Source organism: Emys orbicularis, chromosome 23 (genome assembly GCF_028017835.1).
Source record: "Emys orbicularis isolate rEmyOrb1 chromosome 23, rEmyOrb1.hap1, whole genome shotgun sequence".
Taxonomy (NCBI): Eukaryota; Metazoa; Chordata; order Testudines; family Emydidae; genus Emys; species Emys orbicularis.
Genome location: NC_088705.1, coordinates 8,166,292 through 8,182,756, shown reverse-complemented (window position 1 = coordinate 8,182,756; position 16,465 = coordinate 8,166,292). Strand labels below are relative to the sequence as shown.

General features: G+C 55.2%; 1 protein-coding gene across 3 annotated transcripts; it reads right to left on the bottom strand.

The window, feature by feature from the left end:
* Window positions 1-823: 823 nt before the first annotated feature.
* Window positions 824-14,265, bottom strand: LOC135893787 (CYFIP-related Rac1 interactor A-like). 3 transcript variants are annotated; one of them, XM_065421729.1, is made up of 11 exons: window positions 14,079-14,265; window positions 13,798-13,878; window positions 9,203-9,324; window positions 9,005-9,110; window positions 7,173-7,309; window positions 6,611-6,688; window positions 5,912-6,028; window positions 5,367-5,446; window positions 4,855-4,981; window positions 3,530-3,600; window positions 824-1,023 (listed from the first exon to the last, which is right to left on the bottom strand). In XM_065421729.1, the coding sequence occupies exons 2-11, from the start codon at window positions 13,865-13,867 to the stop codon at window positions 960-962; spliced, it is 972 nt and encodes a 323-aa protein (XP_065277801.1). In that variant the 5' UTR covers window positions 13,868-13,878; window positions 14,079-14,265; the 3' UTR covers window positions 824-959. The 3 variants fall into 3 exon arrangements, with proteins under 3 accessions (XP_065277801.1, XP_065277799.1, XP_065277800.1); XM_065421727.1 differs by lacking the exon at window positions 13,798-13,878 and adding an exon at window positions 10,510-10,589 and having other exon boundaries at window positions 14,079-14,164; XM_065421728.1 differs by lacking the exon at window positions 14,079-14,265 and adding an exon at window positions 10,510-10,589 and having other exon boundaries at window positions 13,798-13,816.
* Window positions 14,266-16,465: the final 2,200 nt, after the last annotated feature.

The following is a 16,465-nucleotide window of genomic DNA, read 5'->3' as shown; positions in this document are numbered from 1 at the left end:
GCTGATTGCAGGGGGGTTGCTGGTAGGGTGACCAGATGTCCCAATTTTATAGGGACAGTCCCGATTTTGGGTTTTTTTTTTCTTATATAGGCTCCTATTACCCCCCATCCCCGTCCTGATTTTTCACATTTGCTGTCTGGTCACCATAGCTGCCGGTGACCCCTTCCCCCTGTAGAGCAAGCCCCGGCGAGGCCAAGTAACAGAGATGGTGCCAGTCGGGCAATAAACAGATTAAATGTTATTTTATTTCACACAAAAATGTACAAAATAACAGGTGAGTGGATTTTAATTGTTTTATATTAAAAATCTAAAAGGTGCCACTGAGCTATTTTCAATGGACTCAGTGCGGGAGGATTTAAAGATGATGCCCTTTTTCTTCTTCATCATCATCATGGTCACAGCCGGACCCTTGGAGTGATTCACGCACATTATTTACATCTGTCAGGAGGGGCGGCTTCGTGCCGGCCCTGCCCTGGACCCCTCCCTTCGCACTTGGGGGGCGTAGTCCAGATAAAGTGACCCTACATTGTACCCCTGTGGGAACCATGGGACGCCCCCCTGCTCCCAGGCTTCCATCCCCTAGCCCCCACCCCAAGCTCAGGCAGGCTAAGAACTGGGCATGTCACTGCACCACTGATGGGGGGCGGGGGGAACGGAGACGCACGGAGTGGGTGACACACAGCCTGCCAGAGTTGGACACTGATCTTTTTTGGAGGGAGGCGGGAGGGGGGAACACGTTGGGGAGGGCGGATTTGTGGGCTGCTTAGTTTGTTCTTGTATTTCTGTATTTTTATTTTTTAAAAACTTTTTCCCTTTCTTTACAAAATGAGGAATATGATCATGGTTATTTATAGCAACATGGCAACATTTAAAATTTTCCGCTGACAGTTCTAAGTGAAGCCTCCAGGCCCCAGCCGGACAGACCCCCCCCACACACACACACACCGCTCTCGAGGCGCTCACTGCAGCAGGGCCCGGATCTGCTTGGATGTGGTGTCGTCGTTGAGGTGCCGGGTGGTGTACCTGCAAACGGAGGAGGGGGGTTATGCCCCTGACGAGTCCACGTGGTGCTTTTCAAGCCATTAAGCCTCATGACCCCCCTCCCCCATAAATAAGTGTGTCCTTGAAGCAGCACAATGAGCTGGTGGTCCGAGCACAGGACTGGAGCGGTAATTGCTAGATTCTGACGCTGGCTCTGCCAGGAACTCGCCGTGTGGCCTTAAGCAAGGTGTTTAAGGCTTTGTTGTGGCAGGTGCTGGGCACCTCATTCGATGTCAGTCGCAGCTGTCGGCGCTCAGCACCTCTGAACTCCAGCCCTTACCCTCCCTGTGTCACCGGTGGAGTGTCCCCATTGGGCAGAGAAGGATAAGAACGATGCTGCTAGGCAATGCCAGCCCCGTTTCATGGATGAACGGAGGCACCCCGCGGTGCTGTGCCTCGCCCCCGGCCGCACGGCGAGTCACAGCACCGCGGGGTGCCTCCGTTCACATTGTGGTGTTTACGCTGACTCCACGTTTTAATCCTGTCCCACCAGGAAACCTCTGAAGAGTGAACGCTCAGGACAGAGAAGGGAACGGCAAGGCACAGACAGGAAACAGAAGTGGGAATTTACCACGCAAGGTAGGACTGATGCCCCTATGGAGGAGTCATTTATCTTGTGAAGTGGGATGTAGACTGCGAACGTGTGTGTGACAAGGGGTGGAATCCAAGGGATGGGAAATGTACTGTAGAACACCGAGTCCAGCCTCAAGAGATGCGCTTCGAAGCACATCTGAACCCTGACCCTTTCCCCAGACACGAGGCCAGCAGCCAGCTGCATCGGACACCAGATTCAAATACGCCGGAGACCAGCACTCCGAAGGCTCTATCTAATGGGAGCAGATCATAGCTGAGATCAACCTAAACATCTATGGGAGAACACCTCTGGGGGTGTGCTACAGCTGACACTCAAAAGGGAGCCCGGTGGACCTGGAACCAAGAGTTCTAGTCTCATGCATTTTTGATCAGTGCCTCAGAGAGAGCCATGGTCGCGGACCAGAAACACAATTTTTGCACTGGTTGACTCAGGGACTTGAAAGCATGATTACTATGTGTATTCCTGCAGTGCCTGGGGGCCTTAGCTAAGATCAGGGCCGGCTCCAGGCACCAGCATTCCAAGCAGGTGCTTGGGGCGGCAATCTGCGAGGGGCGGCAGTCCGTGTGTTTTTGCCGCCCCAAGCAGCGCACCAAATTGCCGCCATGAACGGCGGGGGCATTCCGTGTGCCGTTAGGGCAGCACACACATTTCCGCTGCGGTGGCAATTCGGCGGCAGCTTCTATGTTCAGCTGCTCGCGGCGGCAATTCGGCGGCTTCTGTCTTCCGGCTGAAGACAGAAGCTGCCGCCAAATTGCCGCCGCCGCGGAAACGCGCATGCTGCCCTAACGGTACACGGACTGCCCCCACCGGCCTGGAGGCTTTGAGCTCTAGTCTGTGCAAGTGTTTTCGAGAAGAGAGTTCTCAGCAGCCTTTCTTGGTCAGCAAGGGAGGAGATGGGGCAGACGAGCCTCTCTCACCAAAACAGTCAGAAAGAGCGGACTTTATAGTAATTCACAAAGAAGTGTGTGTGTGTGTGTGTGTGTGTGTGTGAGAGAGAGAGAGAGAGAGATCATCTGCTTTGACCTCTTGTCTAGTGCAGGCCAGAGAACTCCTCCAAAATAATTCCTAGAGTGGATCTTCTAGAAAAACATCCAATCTTGATTTTAAAATGGTCAGTGATGGAGAATCCATCACCACCCTGTTAGACCGTTCTCTGCTAGATCAAATACACTCTCTGTACACACACACACGATTTATCAGAGCTGACAGGGGGATTTTGAATATGCCCACTCAGCAAGTGAAGCTGTGATTGTAGCATGGGTCGCATGTCCACACTCATTTTAACCTAGCTAGCGCGGGCAACAATAGCAGTGAAGACACAGCAGCGCAGACACTGGCCAGCAACCTCAGGATGTACCCAGAGTCACCAGCAGGCTTGTACTGGGGTCAGCAAGCCTCTGTCACCAGGTCTTCATGACCACGGTTCCCTGCACCAGCTACATTCGCTAGGTATGCCAACCTGCACTACGATCACACTTTCATTGGCTGTGTAGATGTCACCAAAGACCTACGACTCTCATTGACATTCCCCAGCTAGCCGTGAAAATCTCGTCTCTCTGTCTCTGTCTCTCTCGGATACAGTTGCTAAAATCCCTGTCAGCACGGTGGAATTTCCACCTTCTCAGCATTACGGCTCCAATTAGTGATGCTGTTTCTGCAACCTGGACGTGTTTCCACTGGGAACTGGCGCCCAACCTGAGCAGCTCGTCCCTGCCCTCGATTGCGATCTGAGCTGGCTCGGAGGGGGAAGGAGAATCTTGAGGCTTTTCAGCAGTGAAGAAGGACAGGAAAGGCAGCTCATGTGACCACAGCTCCTGTTTCGCCCCCACCCCCATTCTCAGCGCGGAACATGCAAAGGCAGCCGTTGGTGCGGGAGGACAGAGCTGTACATACCTCAGTGCGTTCAGGAGCCCCTCTGTGCTGGTTGAAGGCTGATCTTTCAAGACTTTGATGCATCCTTTCATCTACCAGGATTAAAAAGAAAGAGCCAGGCGGGTCAGCGCTCAACTGAAAAGAGCACGTGGCAGGGGGGAGCAGGGACCAGCAGCTCCCTTACCCACGCCTCCCGAGGAAGGAATGAGTGTGCTCTCTTAGCCCGCGCTTCCCCTCACACTTCCCAGCTGTGTCTTGGCTTCTCTGTCCCTCTCCTTTTTGGCTTTGTCTCCACCCAGCAGACGAAGGGGTGATTGTAGCGTAGGTAGGCACAAGCACCTTTGCCTCAGTCTAGCTAGCGCGGTTAACAACAGCAGGGAAGACATGATGGGCCAGCAACCTGAATGCGTACCCAGGATCCCCTGCCGAGCAGATTAAAGCACTGAAATCACACCTTCATTTGCTGTGTAGACATACCCTCTGTTTCTTAAAATGTCCCACCGCTGCTGCTGCTACTGGTTGCAGCACTGCAGTGGTGGGAACTCCAGTGTAGACAAGGCCCCTGGTGTATTAACCACAATGTCTTCTAAGACCTCCTCTGAGAAGTGTTAAAACACCAGCCACTGACCATCTCTAGATTTCTCACCGGTGCTATCCCCAGTGGAGCTGCATCCAGTGGTGGGAAATGTTTAGTCTTGAGACAGGGCTTAGTTTCTTCCTCCATCCATCTATTTATCTCCATTGCTTCCTTCCTACCTTATTCATAAAATCCTGGATTGGGATTTGTCCCCGGCCCGCACTGCGTTCTAGGCTGACTGCTGTGTCTGTCAGCTGCCTGCCAGCTGCTCCAGTGGACCAGTGCGGTGCATGGAGTCCCCTGTCCTGGGGTGTGTCTCGTGTGCGTTACTGCAGATGGGAATCTAGCTGTGGTAGGACTCATGGTCTTTGGGCAGCCAGGAAAGCCAAAAGTGAGCCGCTACCCCAGGCTGGCCAGTAAGTGCTTTACTAAGCTTGACTCTGCAGGACGTCACCCCTTGCGTATTTCATGCTGACCAAGACCTCATTGCTCAGAGATAGGAGAGCAGGAGCGATTCTTGCTCGGCTACTTGTGATGGGATCATCCAGCCCAGAAGAACCAATAGAACCTGGGTGGAAGTTAAGTGTCTTCTTTCTCACTCTGCCCTGAGGCAGGAGGTGGCTAGCAGGACAGCTCCTGCTAACCACCAAACCTATGCCTGTAGGCCCCATAGCACTCCCCAGTTCAGATGGCTTCACTCCCTCATGATTTTTTTTAGTGCCCCTTTGCTGGGCAGTGCGCCATCTATTGAGACCAAGGTGTCACTCACATCGATTTTGGAGGTCTTTGCGAAAGCCCCCACGGGGTGAACGTGATCGTAGAGGATAATGACTCCAACCATCACTCGCATGCAGAAGAGAAGGGTCTCGGTGTTGGTGAACCGGCTCCTGTATTCCCTGAAATCAAGAGAGGGGTCAAAGTGACAAGCAGAGGGAAGTCTGGCAGGGTCTGACTCAGTGTCCTTATTGCTGCTGGCAAGTGAAGGGAGATGAGAGAGCGTCCCATGGGGGGGGGGGGGGGGGAGTCACAGGTGGGAGAGCTTCTACCTGTACATGCCCCTGCTATATGGGTGCCTATACGTGTTTAAAAGCTGGGCTTGGGGACCTGCAAGGATCTCTCAGCGCTCAGCACTCATGGATTCACTCCTGAAAGGGTGACCGCTTAGTCCCGTGTACATTGCTTGAATTCCATCCCTTGGCTTCCTGCTGGCCTGTGATTTTAGAAGCCATCTGCCAGCCTGGATTCCGTGCCTAGGCACACGGGCCAGGATGAAATACTCACGGCGTCTCCAGCATCACCCTGCAGACACAGGCCATGGTGCTTAGACAGTCAGTTGTGTCCTCAATGGGGAGGGTCTTGTTCTGAAAGGAGAGACCAAGAGAGACACTAGATTTGCCTCCTGGTCCTGTGTGCCCCTCGCTGGAGAGGAGGCGTCAGTTAGGAACTGAATCACTTCATCGTATTGCTATTTCCCCAACCCCTTTCCAGTTGGTCTCCCTCTATAAACTCCCCTGCCTATGCTGCTAATGGACAGCTCCCCATGCCTGTGGCTTAGACACACCTGTTTCTTATGACGCAGGACGTCCATGACCAGGGATGTTGGAAATGTGCTGAATTCGTGGAGGAATCTTTCCAAAGCTCGCATCCTATTTTCTCTCATGGTGAATCTTTGTGCCAAATATTCTGCTGGGCACAGCTTGATTGACTTCAATGGAGTCTCACTGGTTTACCCAACAGGTACATCTAGGCTATTGTTTATATTTCTCTCCTCCGGCCCCCCCTCTCCCAGTTTTTGGTTTCTCTTTCTGTCTTTGGGGCTCACTCACCTCTGAAACAAACTTGGTTGTGGCGTTGCTTAGAGTTTTAAGCATAGGCGTGGCCTCTGCGTAGAAGAGAGACATCCTGTTGGCCATTTCATTGTTAACATCACTCTCGGCATCCAACTGCAGGACATGAGATGTGAAAGACGGCTTGCTCACGTTAATCCCAACTGGACTGGGCAAATGCTGAACATGTCTGAGCCCAGCCTAATCTGCCCTGTTGGAATGTGCTGAACAGATCCAGACTATAATCTCACCAGCTCACACCTCCCAGTTCAGGTCTGGGTTTGCTGAACTTGGGGGCTCAACCCAGACCGGCTTCAGGTTTGCTCACCCCAAGCCTTGCTGGTGCTGCAGGGGGGTGAGGGGACCTAACTCAGCCGTCCTCCAGTTCATTCTGCGCATCGCTTTATGAGAGGCCCACCCACTGCCTGTGTCCTCCACTGCTTGGTCCTCGAGATGTTTAGTTCTGCCAACCATCTGGTAGAGCATCGAGTGACAACCACTGCCTCTGCAAGAATCTCTCATCTTACTTTTCTAGCAGTTTATGCATAGTTCACCCCCAAAGCTTTTTACCCAGTGTTAACCTGGGCTAGCAAGGCTAAGAAGACCTCCATATCCATGCTCATACCATGCTAGGCTTCATCCCCCACACTGCTCTGACAGTGGAACTCAAACCCTGTGGGAGGGGGACCAACCTCTTACCTGTAAATTGTTAATGCGATTTCGGCTGAGGGTTCTTCTGTAGTAGCTAAAATCGTTCTGGATGGCAGGGTTGGTCATCTGCAGCAAACATGGACAGAGAAGATTGGAGGTTTGATCAACTGCTCTTGGTACTGCTCCCATAGGGCAGAATGGGTCCTAGATCTGGATCTGTTAAACTGGGGGCCAGCTTTCCAAGAGATGGTTGAAAGAGGAGTGGATAAAACTCTCAAAATCTAGCGTAAGGGATGATACCCCAGCGGCGATTGGCGGGAATGGTCCAGAGGACCTAATATAGGCTAGCTCCACTGCCTGTTTGTCTAACGAACGGTTCGTTTGGTTGACGCTTGCATGTCAACTAAAGCAGAGCTAATTCACCAAGTCACGACTCAGCATTACAAGGAGGAACATGCCAGGGAATATTGACTCCCTGAACAGCATGGCTTGATTTGAGTTGTTAATGCGTCGTGCAGCATTGACTCTCTACCAACCGACCGTCCCTGGGAAAGGCGAGTTTCTAAGCTCCCGTGTTCCGTCTCCAGTCGGACCCGCAAAGCTTCCCTACCTTGAACTCGTCGAAGCTGAGGGTGAAGTGTAGGATTTCTGCAAACTGCTTTGCTAGGGCTTGTTCTCTCTCCAGGTGCTGAGTCGGGGCATAGGGCGGGCTAGTCAGAGCTTCCAGCAAGCTGCGCAGAGCGTTCTCTGGGAGCGGAAGGGGAGAAAAATGATGCATTGCAGGGTGTCATGTCACCGTGCGAACACAAAGCGATTACCAGCGCTCCAGGCTTAACCCCTCCAGCTCCCTCCCCAGTATGGGTCCTAGATCTGGATCTGTTAAACTGGGGGCCAGCTTTCCAAGAGATGGTTGAAAGAAGAGTGGATAAAACTCTCAAAATCAGCAGACTTAACTGCAGGTTCTGGGATATAACCTCCCCATCTCCCGCACTCAGGGGCTTTTCTACCTCTCCTGACTCAGGGACACACACCAACGGTGTTTCCCCTCCCTGCAAGCTGTCGGAAGCAAATCTCGTTTAACAGCGGGGTTATTTCCTGGGTGAATCCTCGTGATCTCATTCCAGAGGTGAGCAGCCCCCAGATGGCTCAGTGAAGGAAGGGAGCCAGCCTATTTCAGCCACCCAGTCACCTGAGGTCACTGGAACAGAGCTGATAATCTGATCTGTTGTGTCCTCTTCAGCCCCTTTTAGCCAATCCATTTTTCAACTATGGGTGAATCTAGCCTCTCCATCTCCCCACCCCTGTGAGCGAGACGTTAAGGTCAGAAGGGACCATTACGATCGTCTAGTCTGACCTCCTGCACAACGCAGGCCACAGACTCTCACCCACCCACTCCCGCAACAAACCCCTGACCTATGTCTGAGCGACTGAAGTCCTCAAATTGTGGTTTAAAGACTTCAAGGTGCAGAGAATCCGCCAGCAAGTGACCCGTGCCCCACGCTGCAGAGGAAGGTGAAAACCCCCCAGGGCCTCTGCCAATCTGCCTTGGAGGAAAATTCCTTCCCAACCCCAAATATGGCGATCAGCTAAACCCTGAGCATGTGGGCAAGACTCACCAGCCAGACACCCAGGAAAGAATTCTCTGTAGTCAGGGCCAGCTCCAGGCACCAGCCTGGCAAGCAGGTGCTTGGGGCGGCCGCTCCGGAGAGGGGTGGCACGTCCAGCTATTCGGCAGCAATTTGGCGGACGGTCCCTCACTCCCGCTCAGAGCGAAGGACCTCCCGCCGAATTGCCGCCGCAGATTGCGATCGCGGCTTTTTTTTTTTTTTTTTGGCTGCTTGGGGCAGCCAAACCCCTGGAGCCGGCCCTGTCTGTAGTAACTCAGATCCCACCCCATCTAACATCCCATCACAGCCCATTGGGCATATTTACCGCTAATAGTCAAAGATCAATGAATTGCCAAAATTAGACTATCCCATCATACCATCCCCTCCATAAACTTCTCAAGCTTAGTCTTGAAGCTAGAGATGTCTTTTGCCCCCACGGCTTCCCTTGGAAGGCTGTTCCAGAACTTCACTCCTCTGATGGTTAGAAACCTTCATCTCATTTCAAGTCTAAACGGAGGCACAGAGTGGCACAATGACTTGCCTTAGACACGCAAGACAGTGGCAGCATCAGGACTTGAACTCCTGAGCCTTAACTATGAGACCATCCTCCCCTCTGAAGCCCAAGGCCAAATGCTGCAGGCCTTGCCGAGGCCACGTGCTGGTTGTTCTGAATAAAGGACAGGTGGATGCGGCCCGGTGATAGAGTTTGGAGTGACGTGCAGGGCGGGGAGGGGCAGAGAGCTGGATGTGGGCTGAGGGCAGCAGTTTTGTGCCGACACCTGCACGCTTGGGGGACGGGAATGGAGATTGCGTTATTAGCGGAGTTTGGGCTCACCCAGTCGAAGAGAGAACTCATAGAAGCGTTTCAGCTTTGCCACTAGAGGGCACACTGCGTTCCAGGCCTTCTCCTGTAGCTGGAGGTCATTGGGGTTTTGGATTGCCTGCAAGGAACCAAGATGGCAAACTCATCATTAGTGCCTGAATCCGTGCCCGTGTCCCCAGGCCGATGGCTGGAGGAGCTGCAGAGCTGTACCTCTCTAATCTCCAGGCCAGCCCCCGTGTAGGACTGCAGTTCAGCCAGGATTGTCTGTGCCTCCTCTAGCACTGCGTTGACCTGGTTCCACACAGCTGTCTCGGCTTCTGTGGGCTGAGCATCTGCATCGGATCACCCCCCCAAAAAAGCAACATTTCAGCGCGTGCGTCGGACAGCGAGAGCGCGGGATCTTTGGCGGCCGGTCCCTGAACAGTGTTAGACCCGGGGAAACGCACTGGCTTGTCTGGGGCGCAAGGGCAGACAGAGCGATTCCTCTGCCTAAGTCTGTGGAGAAAGTGCCGACGAGAGACGTGCTAAAGGGAATTAGAAAACCTCCCACCAGTAGGGCCAGGCCCCCGGCTAGTGCTACGCCTCATCTGTCCTCTAGTCAGATCTGAACCTTCTGGAGACCTGGCTCTCCTCGCCCCACTGATCTAGTCACACACGCAGGCTCTCAACGGAAAAGAAACGTGTGCAAAGGAAACAACACAAAGCAAACCAAAGGGAAGAAACGTCTCCTGCTGAGAGAACAACCCAATTGGAATGAGATGCCTTGGAATATGACTCCCCTTCATGGGCTTGGTTCTGATCCCATAGCAAATCAGGAGTCAATGGACCTACAGCAGCATCACACTGGCGTGAGGAGGAAATGGGGCCCCTTCTTTCCTGACTGGGCCAGACTCTGGACTCAACTCCCAATCTTACTGCTCCTGAATGGGCCCGTCAGATCCCTTCGTGCCCCACTTCCCCCGCAGAGTTCTCTGGCCTGATTGCACTCTGTCCTTCCTCGCCATCGCCTTGACGGCATGGGAGAACAGCTCCCTGCTAACTAATGTTGTCTCTCCGGAATAATGGGTGGGCCTAAGAGGATTTACGTGGCAGGTAAATGTTAAGAATTCAAGCTTCTGGCTGGGACCTGCCTGGTTGAGCTTCTGTAGGTGGCTTTGGGTTATAATCAACAGGGGAGGGATATCCTTACAGGGATGGGACCGGCACTAGGGATGGAGAGCTAAACCCCTCTCCAGGCCTGAAATGTCCCGACCAACACCCCGAATGACCTGACAGCCCTTTCTGCCACCCCTTTGGAAACCAGCCTGTTAAATCCCCCAACATCTGGTAAGACCAGCTTCCTGAGAAGGAAATCGCCTACGGGAGACCAAGCGGGGTGGTGAGTGGGAAGGAAACCACTACAATTTCTGGAATGGGTACGATGCCATGGGAGATTAACTGAGACGACAACTTAAAATGACATGAATGTGGGGGGGAGGGGGAGCGGAAAATAAAATAAAATAAAAATCCCATCTCACGTTCAAAGTCAAGGAAAAAATTAGGGCCTTGTTCAAGGTCGTTATAAGTCAACACTTTAAGAAGGTTCCCCATGTGACACCTGCAAGAGAAGAGACAAGAGGAAAAAAATATGATGGGTAGTGAGGTGGCGTTCATGGAAGGAAGCAGTGGGAGAACTAGCTTGAGGGCCAACATCTGGGCAGCAGGAAGAGCCCCTCAGGCATCAGAGCGTCAAGGTTTTTGGCCGGCTGTGTAACTCCTGAATCTTTGTGGCCTCAGGTAAGAGGTGCCAGTTGTTGGCTCTTCGTAAGCAAGAGCCGAAGGGAGGAAAAGGCGGTAGTGCCCAACGGCTTTGCAGCACACAGCAATTCTAACATTAACGAGCGGTGCTGCTCAATTAGAAGGAGCTGAGGTTCATTAGAGACTCTCCCAAGATCTTGATGGCGACTGCAGCCAGATGTGGCTTGCGGGAGGGCGGCCCGGCAGCTGCTCCCAGCCCCATGAGCAGCCTCTTCCTGCCCCCAGATGGAGATGAGCGTTGGCTGATGGGGGTGGTGACCAACAGGAACAAGCAAAGTGAGGGAGAGCCGCTGTTCTCCAGGAAGGGTGGGGAGGGGGAATGGTCCCAGGGCTGCGTCTCATTTCATCTCCAAAGCCAACACCTGCCCCTTGACTCTCCGGGAGGTAATTACAGAGCAGTGTGGAACATTCATCTGCCTCCCAATTACAGCCGGCTCCGGGGACCCGGAGGCAACGTGGGATGAGGCTTTCACTGCCTGGCCCATACCCAGACTGAAGCTTTGGACGTGTCCAGCCCTGGTTACAGAACAGGGGAGTGGGCCAGGCTCTGCGACAAATTGGCAGCAGGTTTGGAAGGGAGTCTCCGGACTTGCTTGCAGTCAAGAACTCCCCGGGGCCCTGCTGGGGGAATTGCTCTTGTGACAGCCAGGAAGGGTCATTGAATGGGGCCTTAGGGCTGAGCCATCCCTCCTGGCCCCATCTCCAGCCTCCCGCTGCAAGGGCCTCCCCAACGCTGCAGAGCCAGAGGACTATTTTGGGCTCCCCCCAGGCCTCTCTGTGTGGTGAACAGAGCGCTCGCATCTCAGCCCCCGCCGGGAGGCAGCGTGTGAGCTGGGCTGCTCTGACACTATTTTTACACCCCTCGGGTTTTCCTAAGCACTGACTCTGAGCTGCTTGTCTGGGTGGATGAGGAGGGGCAGCCACAGGGGATCTTGTCTCGCCGACTTGCTGGGGTTAGTCAAAGGCAGGGGGGTTATTTTAGGAGTGACCCCCGCTTTGAGTCCTCCCTTCGCCCTCCCCACATTCCCGGTCCCTCCTGCTCCCTCCTGCCCTTTCCTGGCTCTCTCAGGCCCTTCCCTTCGCACTGGCTGGCTGCTTCATCTCTCTGGCACTCTGCTCTCTCCCCTTTGGGTCTCTGCTTCCCTGTCCCCCCGAGCTCAGCTCACCCCTCCTTGTTCCCTTCCCTGCCCCCTTGGGAGCACCAGGGCAGCTTATGGAGTTTTGACCACGGGGGCCTCTCACCCCACGGCTAGCAGGGGGGCGGCTTTCCCAGCGTGGCCAAGTCTCTGTTTTAGTTCTGGCTGTGCTGCTCCCTGACCTGACCCAGCGCCAGGGGCTGGGGCCAGAGGGAGTTTGGCTCCCCGAAGCCATTGGATGTTGCCTGCGGTACAATGAGGCAGCACAAATCCTTCCTTCCTCCTTCCTCGGCAGCATGTGACCGGCTGTTACAGGCAGACGGGCTCTTTGGGGGCTTATCGGCCTGCTGGGAAGTGTATTAGCGGTCCCAGTCCTACCGGCTTGTGAGGAGAGAAGGGGATTCAGGGGTCATGGGGCAGACCAGGCAGCCGCCTCGGGAGAACGTGTTTGGGGCTAAGATCCTAGTGTTAAGGGCAATGGCCTCTCTCTCCCAAATATCCTCCAGGGGAATGTCACTTCTCCTCCATTGCTGCCATCAATGGCGCGCCCAGGGAGCTGGGAAGCCTTGCTCCGTAGCAAATCTGTCTCAGCACCTGGATCCCAGAGCCATGGGTGCTGGATAAATATAGAGAGCCAATGGGCTGGGACCTCTCTGCTCCGGGAGCAGTGGGTGCTCCAGCGTGGAGGAAATTCCCCCTGTTAAGGATAAAACCAGGAGAGCCCCTGAGCTCGCCATCGGAGTCTCCAGGGTGAGCCCGGAGCTGCTCGTTCGATGGGGGGAGAGGGTTAAGATTTCCCTCCCTGGGCTCGGCTGGCGATGGAGATGGGATGTGACAGGCGGCAGGGAAATCACATGGTGGTTTCACGTGTGAGAGAGTCTATTTAATGCCCCCACCCCACCCCCCTGCTCAGTGGCCACCCAGGGCCGGCCTTAGGGAAAATGGCGCCCTGGGCGAACTTGTATTTTGGCGCCTCTGGTCCCCGCTGCCACCCTAGGCTCAAAATCCATCTCCCCTGGTCCCCGCCACCTCCCCAGGCTCCCAACCCATTACCCCAGGGCCCACAGCCTCCCCATCTATCCCCCCCATCCCCTCTGGCCCCCACAGCCTCCCTGGGCTCCCCACCCATCGTCCATGGTCCCCACCACCTCCCCAGGCTCCCAACCCATCCCCCCATCACCCCTGGGCCCACAGCCTCCCCATCTATCCCCCCCATCCCCTCTGGCCCCCACAGCCTCCCTGGGCTCCCCACCCATTGTCCATGGCCCCCGCCACCTCCCCAGGCTCCCAACCCATCCCCCCATCTCCTCTGGCTCCCTATCCACCCATCCCCCCTGGCCCCCTCCCCAGGCTCCCAACCCATCTTCCCTGGCTCCCGCTGCCTCCCCCAGGCTCCCCACCCATGCCTCTGGCTCCTGTTGCCTGTTCTGGCCCCCCATCCATCGCCCCTAGCACTGCCGCCTCCCTGGGCTCCCCACCCATCCCCCTAGGCCCTGCAACCTCCCCTCCCCCCCCCCATTGCCCCGAGCTCCCTTCTGCAGCCTCGCACCCCAGGTCTGCACCCACTCCTTGCCTCTTGACCCTGGCACGCACCCCCCCCGATCATGGTGGTCGCCCACGATGCCCACCCGTAAGGCCGGCCCTATGTCCACCTGTCCAACCTAACCTATGGGAGCTGCCAGTGCCAGCCCATCCCGAGCTAGGGACCTGTTCCCCACTGTTCATTTGGCCGTGGCTGCCCTCACACAGAGAGGTGTCTAGGGCCGTCCGTCAAGCCCATTGCAGTGTGTGAATGTATTGTCCTCTTTAGAGAGCAGCGGCTCTTCCTCCTAGCAGGCACAGAAATCCCCCGCCCCTGAGCGCGGGACTTACTTTCAAAATCCAGGAAAAAATGAGGACAGTTTTCTAAATCTTTGCCCAATACCTTTATCAGGTTGCCCATGGCCAGCAGACCTGAGCGAGAGAAACAGAACAGAATGGAACAGCACAAGCACCGAGAGCTACCGCATGCCACCGCCCGGAGCACGGCACTCCTCCGCCCGCCTGGCCCGGAGCCAGCCACCCTCCTGCACCTCTCGGCCTGCACACGCCCCTGGCCAAAGGCTCCCTCGCAGTCATCTCCTCTTACCACTGTCCAGCCTGGGCCGACTTACCTGCTTGCGCCAGATACAGCTGGTATCGGCTCTGCAAATACAGGGGAGTCTCCCTCTGCCTCCCCACCTGGCTACGGACTTCGGGGTGCAAGAGCAGGTGAGCGGCGGTGAAACCTGGGCATGCTCCAGTCCGCAGCACAGCCGTCTGCTCCGCCTGCGTCCCTCTCCCTCTGGGTATCTGCGTGAGGACGCGGAAGCGCGACTGCTCTCCCCACCACTTCTGTTTTTTCTATTTTTGAGGCTGGAGGGGAAGCGGAGAGCTCGTTCCGTGCCTCGAATTTCCTGTGTGAGCCTCTCGCATCTTCCCCTCCACCCGAGCTGTGCTGCCTCTCAGGACTTCCTCCTAGCCCAGCAGAACGGCAGAGGCCCCGTGGCTTCCCTGACATGTGCTGCTGCTCTTTCCTGGCACCCCTTCAGCTGCTCTGAGAACCTGTTCCCCTGACTGGCGGGGCTCAGGAGCTCTTCTAGGGCCCACCTAGCATCTGTCTGCCACTGCGGGCACTGGGATGAGAAAACACCTGTCCCCATAACACCACGACCTTTACACTTCCTTAAACGGAGCTGCAGGCAAACCAGTCCCTGTGAAGCTGCATGGGACAGTTCCACAAACGGATGGGAACAGGGCTCCCTGAGCACCAGTTGCATGCGCCCCTTGGGTTTACAGACTGCTATGGGAGAGCTCTGTGCTAAGGCCTGGCACTCTTCAGCTATCCAGCTCTGGGCAGTTCACAATCATCATGAAGTCCCCCTTAAGCAGCGGGGGAACCTGAGCGGTGAAGTGACTTGCCTAACATTACACAGTGGGTCAGTGGCAGAGCAGGAATGGAAGCCGCATTTCCTGACTCCCCGTCCGGTGCCCCTACCCATTGGGCAGTCTTGCTCCTGGTCTGTCCCACCGTGAGACTCCACCACCTTCATGAACAACCATGATGCTTCCACCCAGTCTGACTTGCCATCAAGGGGCACCAGAGCTCGGTACTGGGGTCCCTGTTGTCAGTCCAGCACTGGTTTGCTTTGCAGACCAAGAAACACGGCGTAAGAATCCTTGTGCTGGAGCGGAACCCTGTGACCTGAACCTCCATCTGCTGCTCTCCTAATGTGCTATCCAGTTACTGCAGCCCCTGTCAGGGACCCCTCATCCTCTCTCAATTGCAATTTTCAGATACACTCGCCCCCTCACAGCCAGGGGTCTCTCAATCTTCTCCTCCAGTCTATTGCTATCACTGATTGTCCCCCAGAAGATGGTTAGGGCAGGGGCAGTATCAACTCCAAGGATCAAGGAGCCCAACGCCAGGATACCAAGGCCCTAGTATCTAGGGCTTCCTTGGTAACAGACATTGAGCAGAGGCCTAGGACAGCCTGGCTTGCTATATTCTGTGCCTGTAAAAACGACTCCATCGGGGAGGCACCAGGACCCCGGCTAGCAGAGCTCCTCTGCCGTTAACTGTCTGGCTGATGCTGGCAGGAGTCAGGGCTGGAAGCCGTGCTCCTGCGTAACGTCCTTCAGTGACTCCTGCTATAGCTACGCTAGCAGTCTGCTTCCCCTTCTCACCCGTTCAGTACAGTGCCTCCTGTTGAAACTGGAGTGGTTTTGTGCTATTCCCATGCCCATCCAATGCCTGCTAGGGGAATTAGACTTAAACTGGTGCTCTCAGGAGCGCCGCCAGCTTTTCTGCCGCCCTAGGCAGCGGAAGGTCCCGCCCCGAAATGCCGCCCCCCACAGAGGCGGCGGAAGGTCCCGCCGCCAAAATACCGCCGCGGTCACCGCCCCCCAAATTGTAGCGCCCTAGGCAACCGCCTAGGTTGCCTAATGGGTTGTGCCGGCCCTGGGTGCTCTTACATCCTGCTGAGAGAGGCTGGGCTTAGATTATCTGTGAGCTCCCACTAGTAAACATCACAACCTCCTCTCTAAGGTCATAGCCTCCTCCATTGCTGGCCTCCCACTTGGGTTTGCTCTGAACAACAAGAGATGATTGTCTTTACCTTGATTTCTGTTGCTTCAGTGACCTCTATGGCAGGAACCGGGGCTGTGTAATGCTCATAAATCACTTCATCAGCTGGCAGAAATCTGCAGTGAGAAGGAGAGGGACAGAACATCACTGGAGGCTTCCAAATTTTGACCATCTTCATGAGCTAAGCAGTTCCCTATAAACCTGCTGATAGTGGGGGCCAGGTGTCCTTGTTGGAACCCAGGGAGTGACTGCCTGAGCCCAGGCCTTGCCCATTCATCCAGGGAGAGCTACCAAGGAGCTCAGCGAAGGCCGACACAAAGGTCTCAGGACAACTGTCTGGAGTGGGTCACATGGAGGAAGCTATTAGGGTAACGGCAGTTAAAATTCTGCTTCTCTGCAGGCCACATCATGGGGGTTTGCGCAGGCAGTGGCCTC

Bases quoted from the DNA above. Each gene is read 5' to 3' on its own strand.
- LOC135893787 (XM_065421727.1), bottom strand. From the start codon at position 10,582: ATGGGGAACCTTCTTAAAGTGTTGACTTATAACGACCTTGAACAAGGC. The intron at 6,029-6,610 runs GTAAGAGGTTGG...CATGTCCTGCAG, and splicing joins ATCGCATTAACAATTTACAG to TTGGATGCCGAGAGTGATGT. The intron at 4,982-5,366 runs GTGAGTATTTCA...TCTTGATTTCAG, and splicing joins AGGGTGATGCTGGAGACGCC to GGAATACAGGAGCCGGTTCA.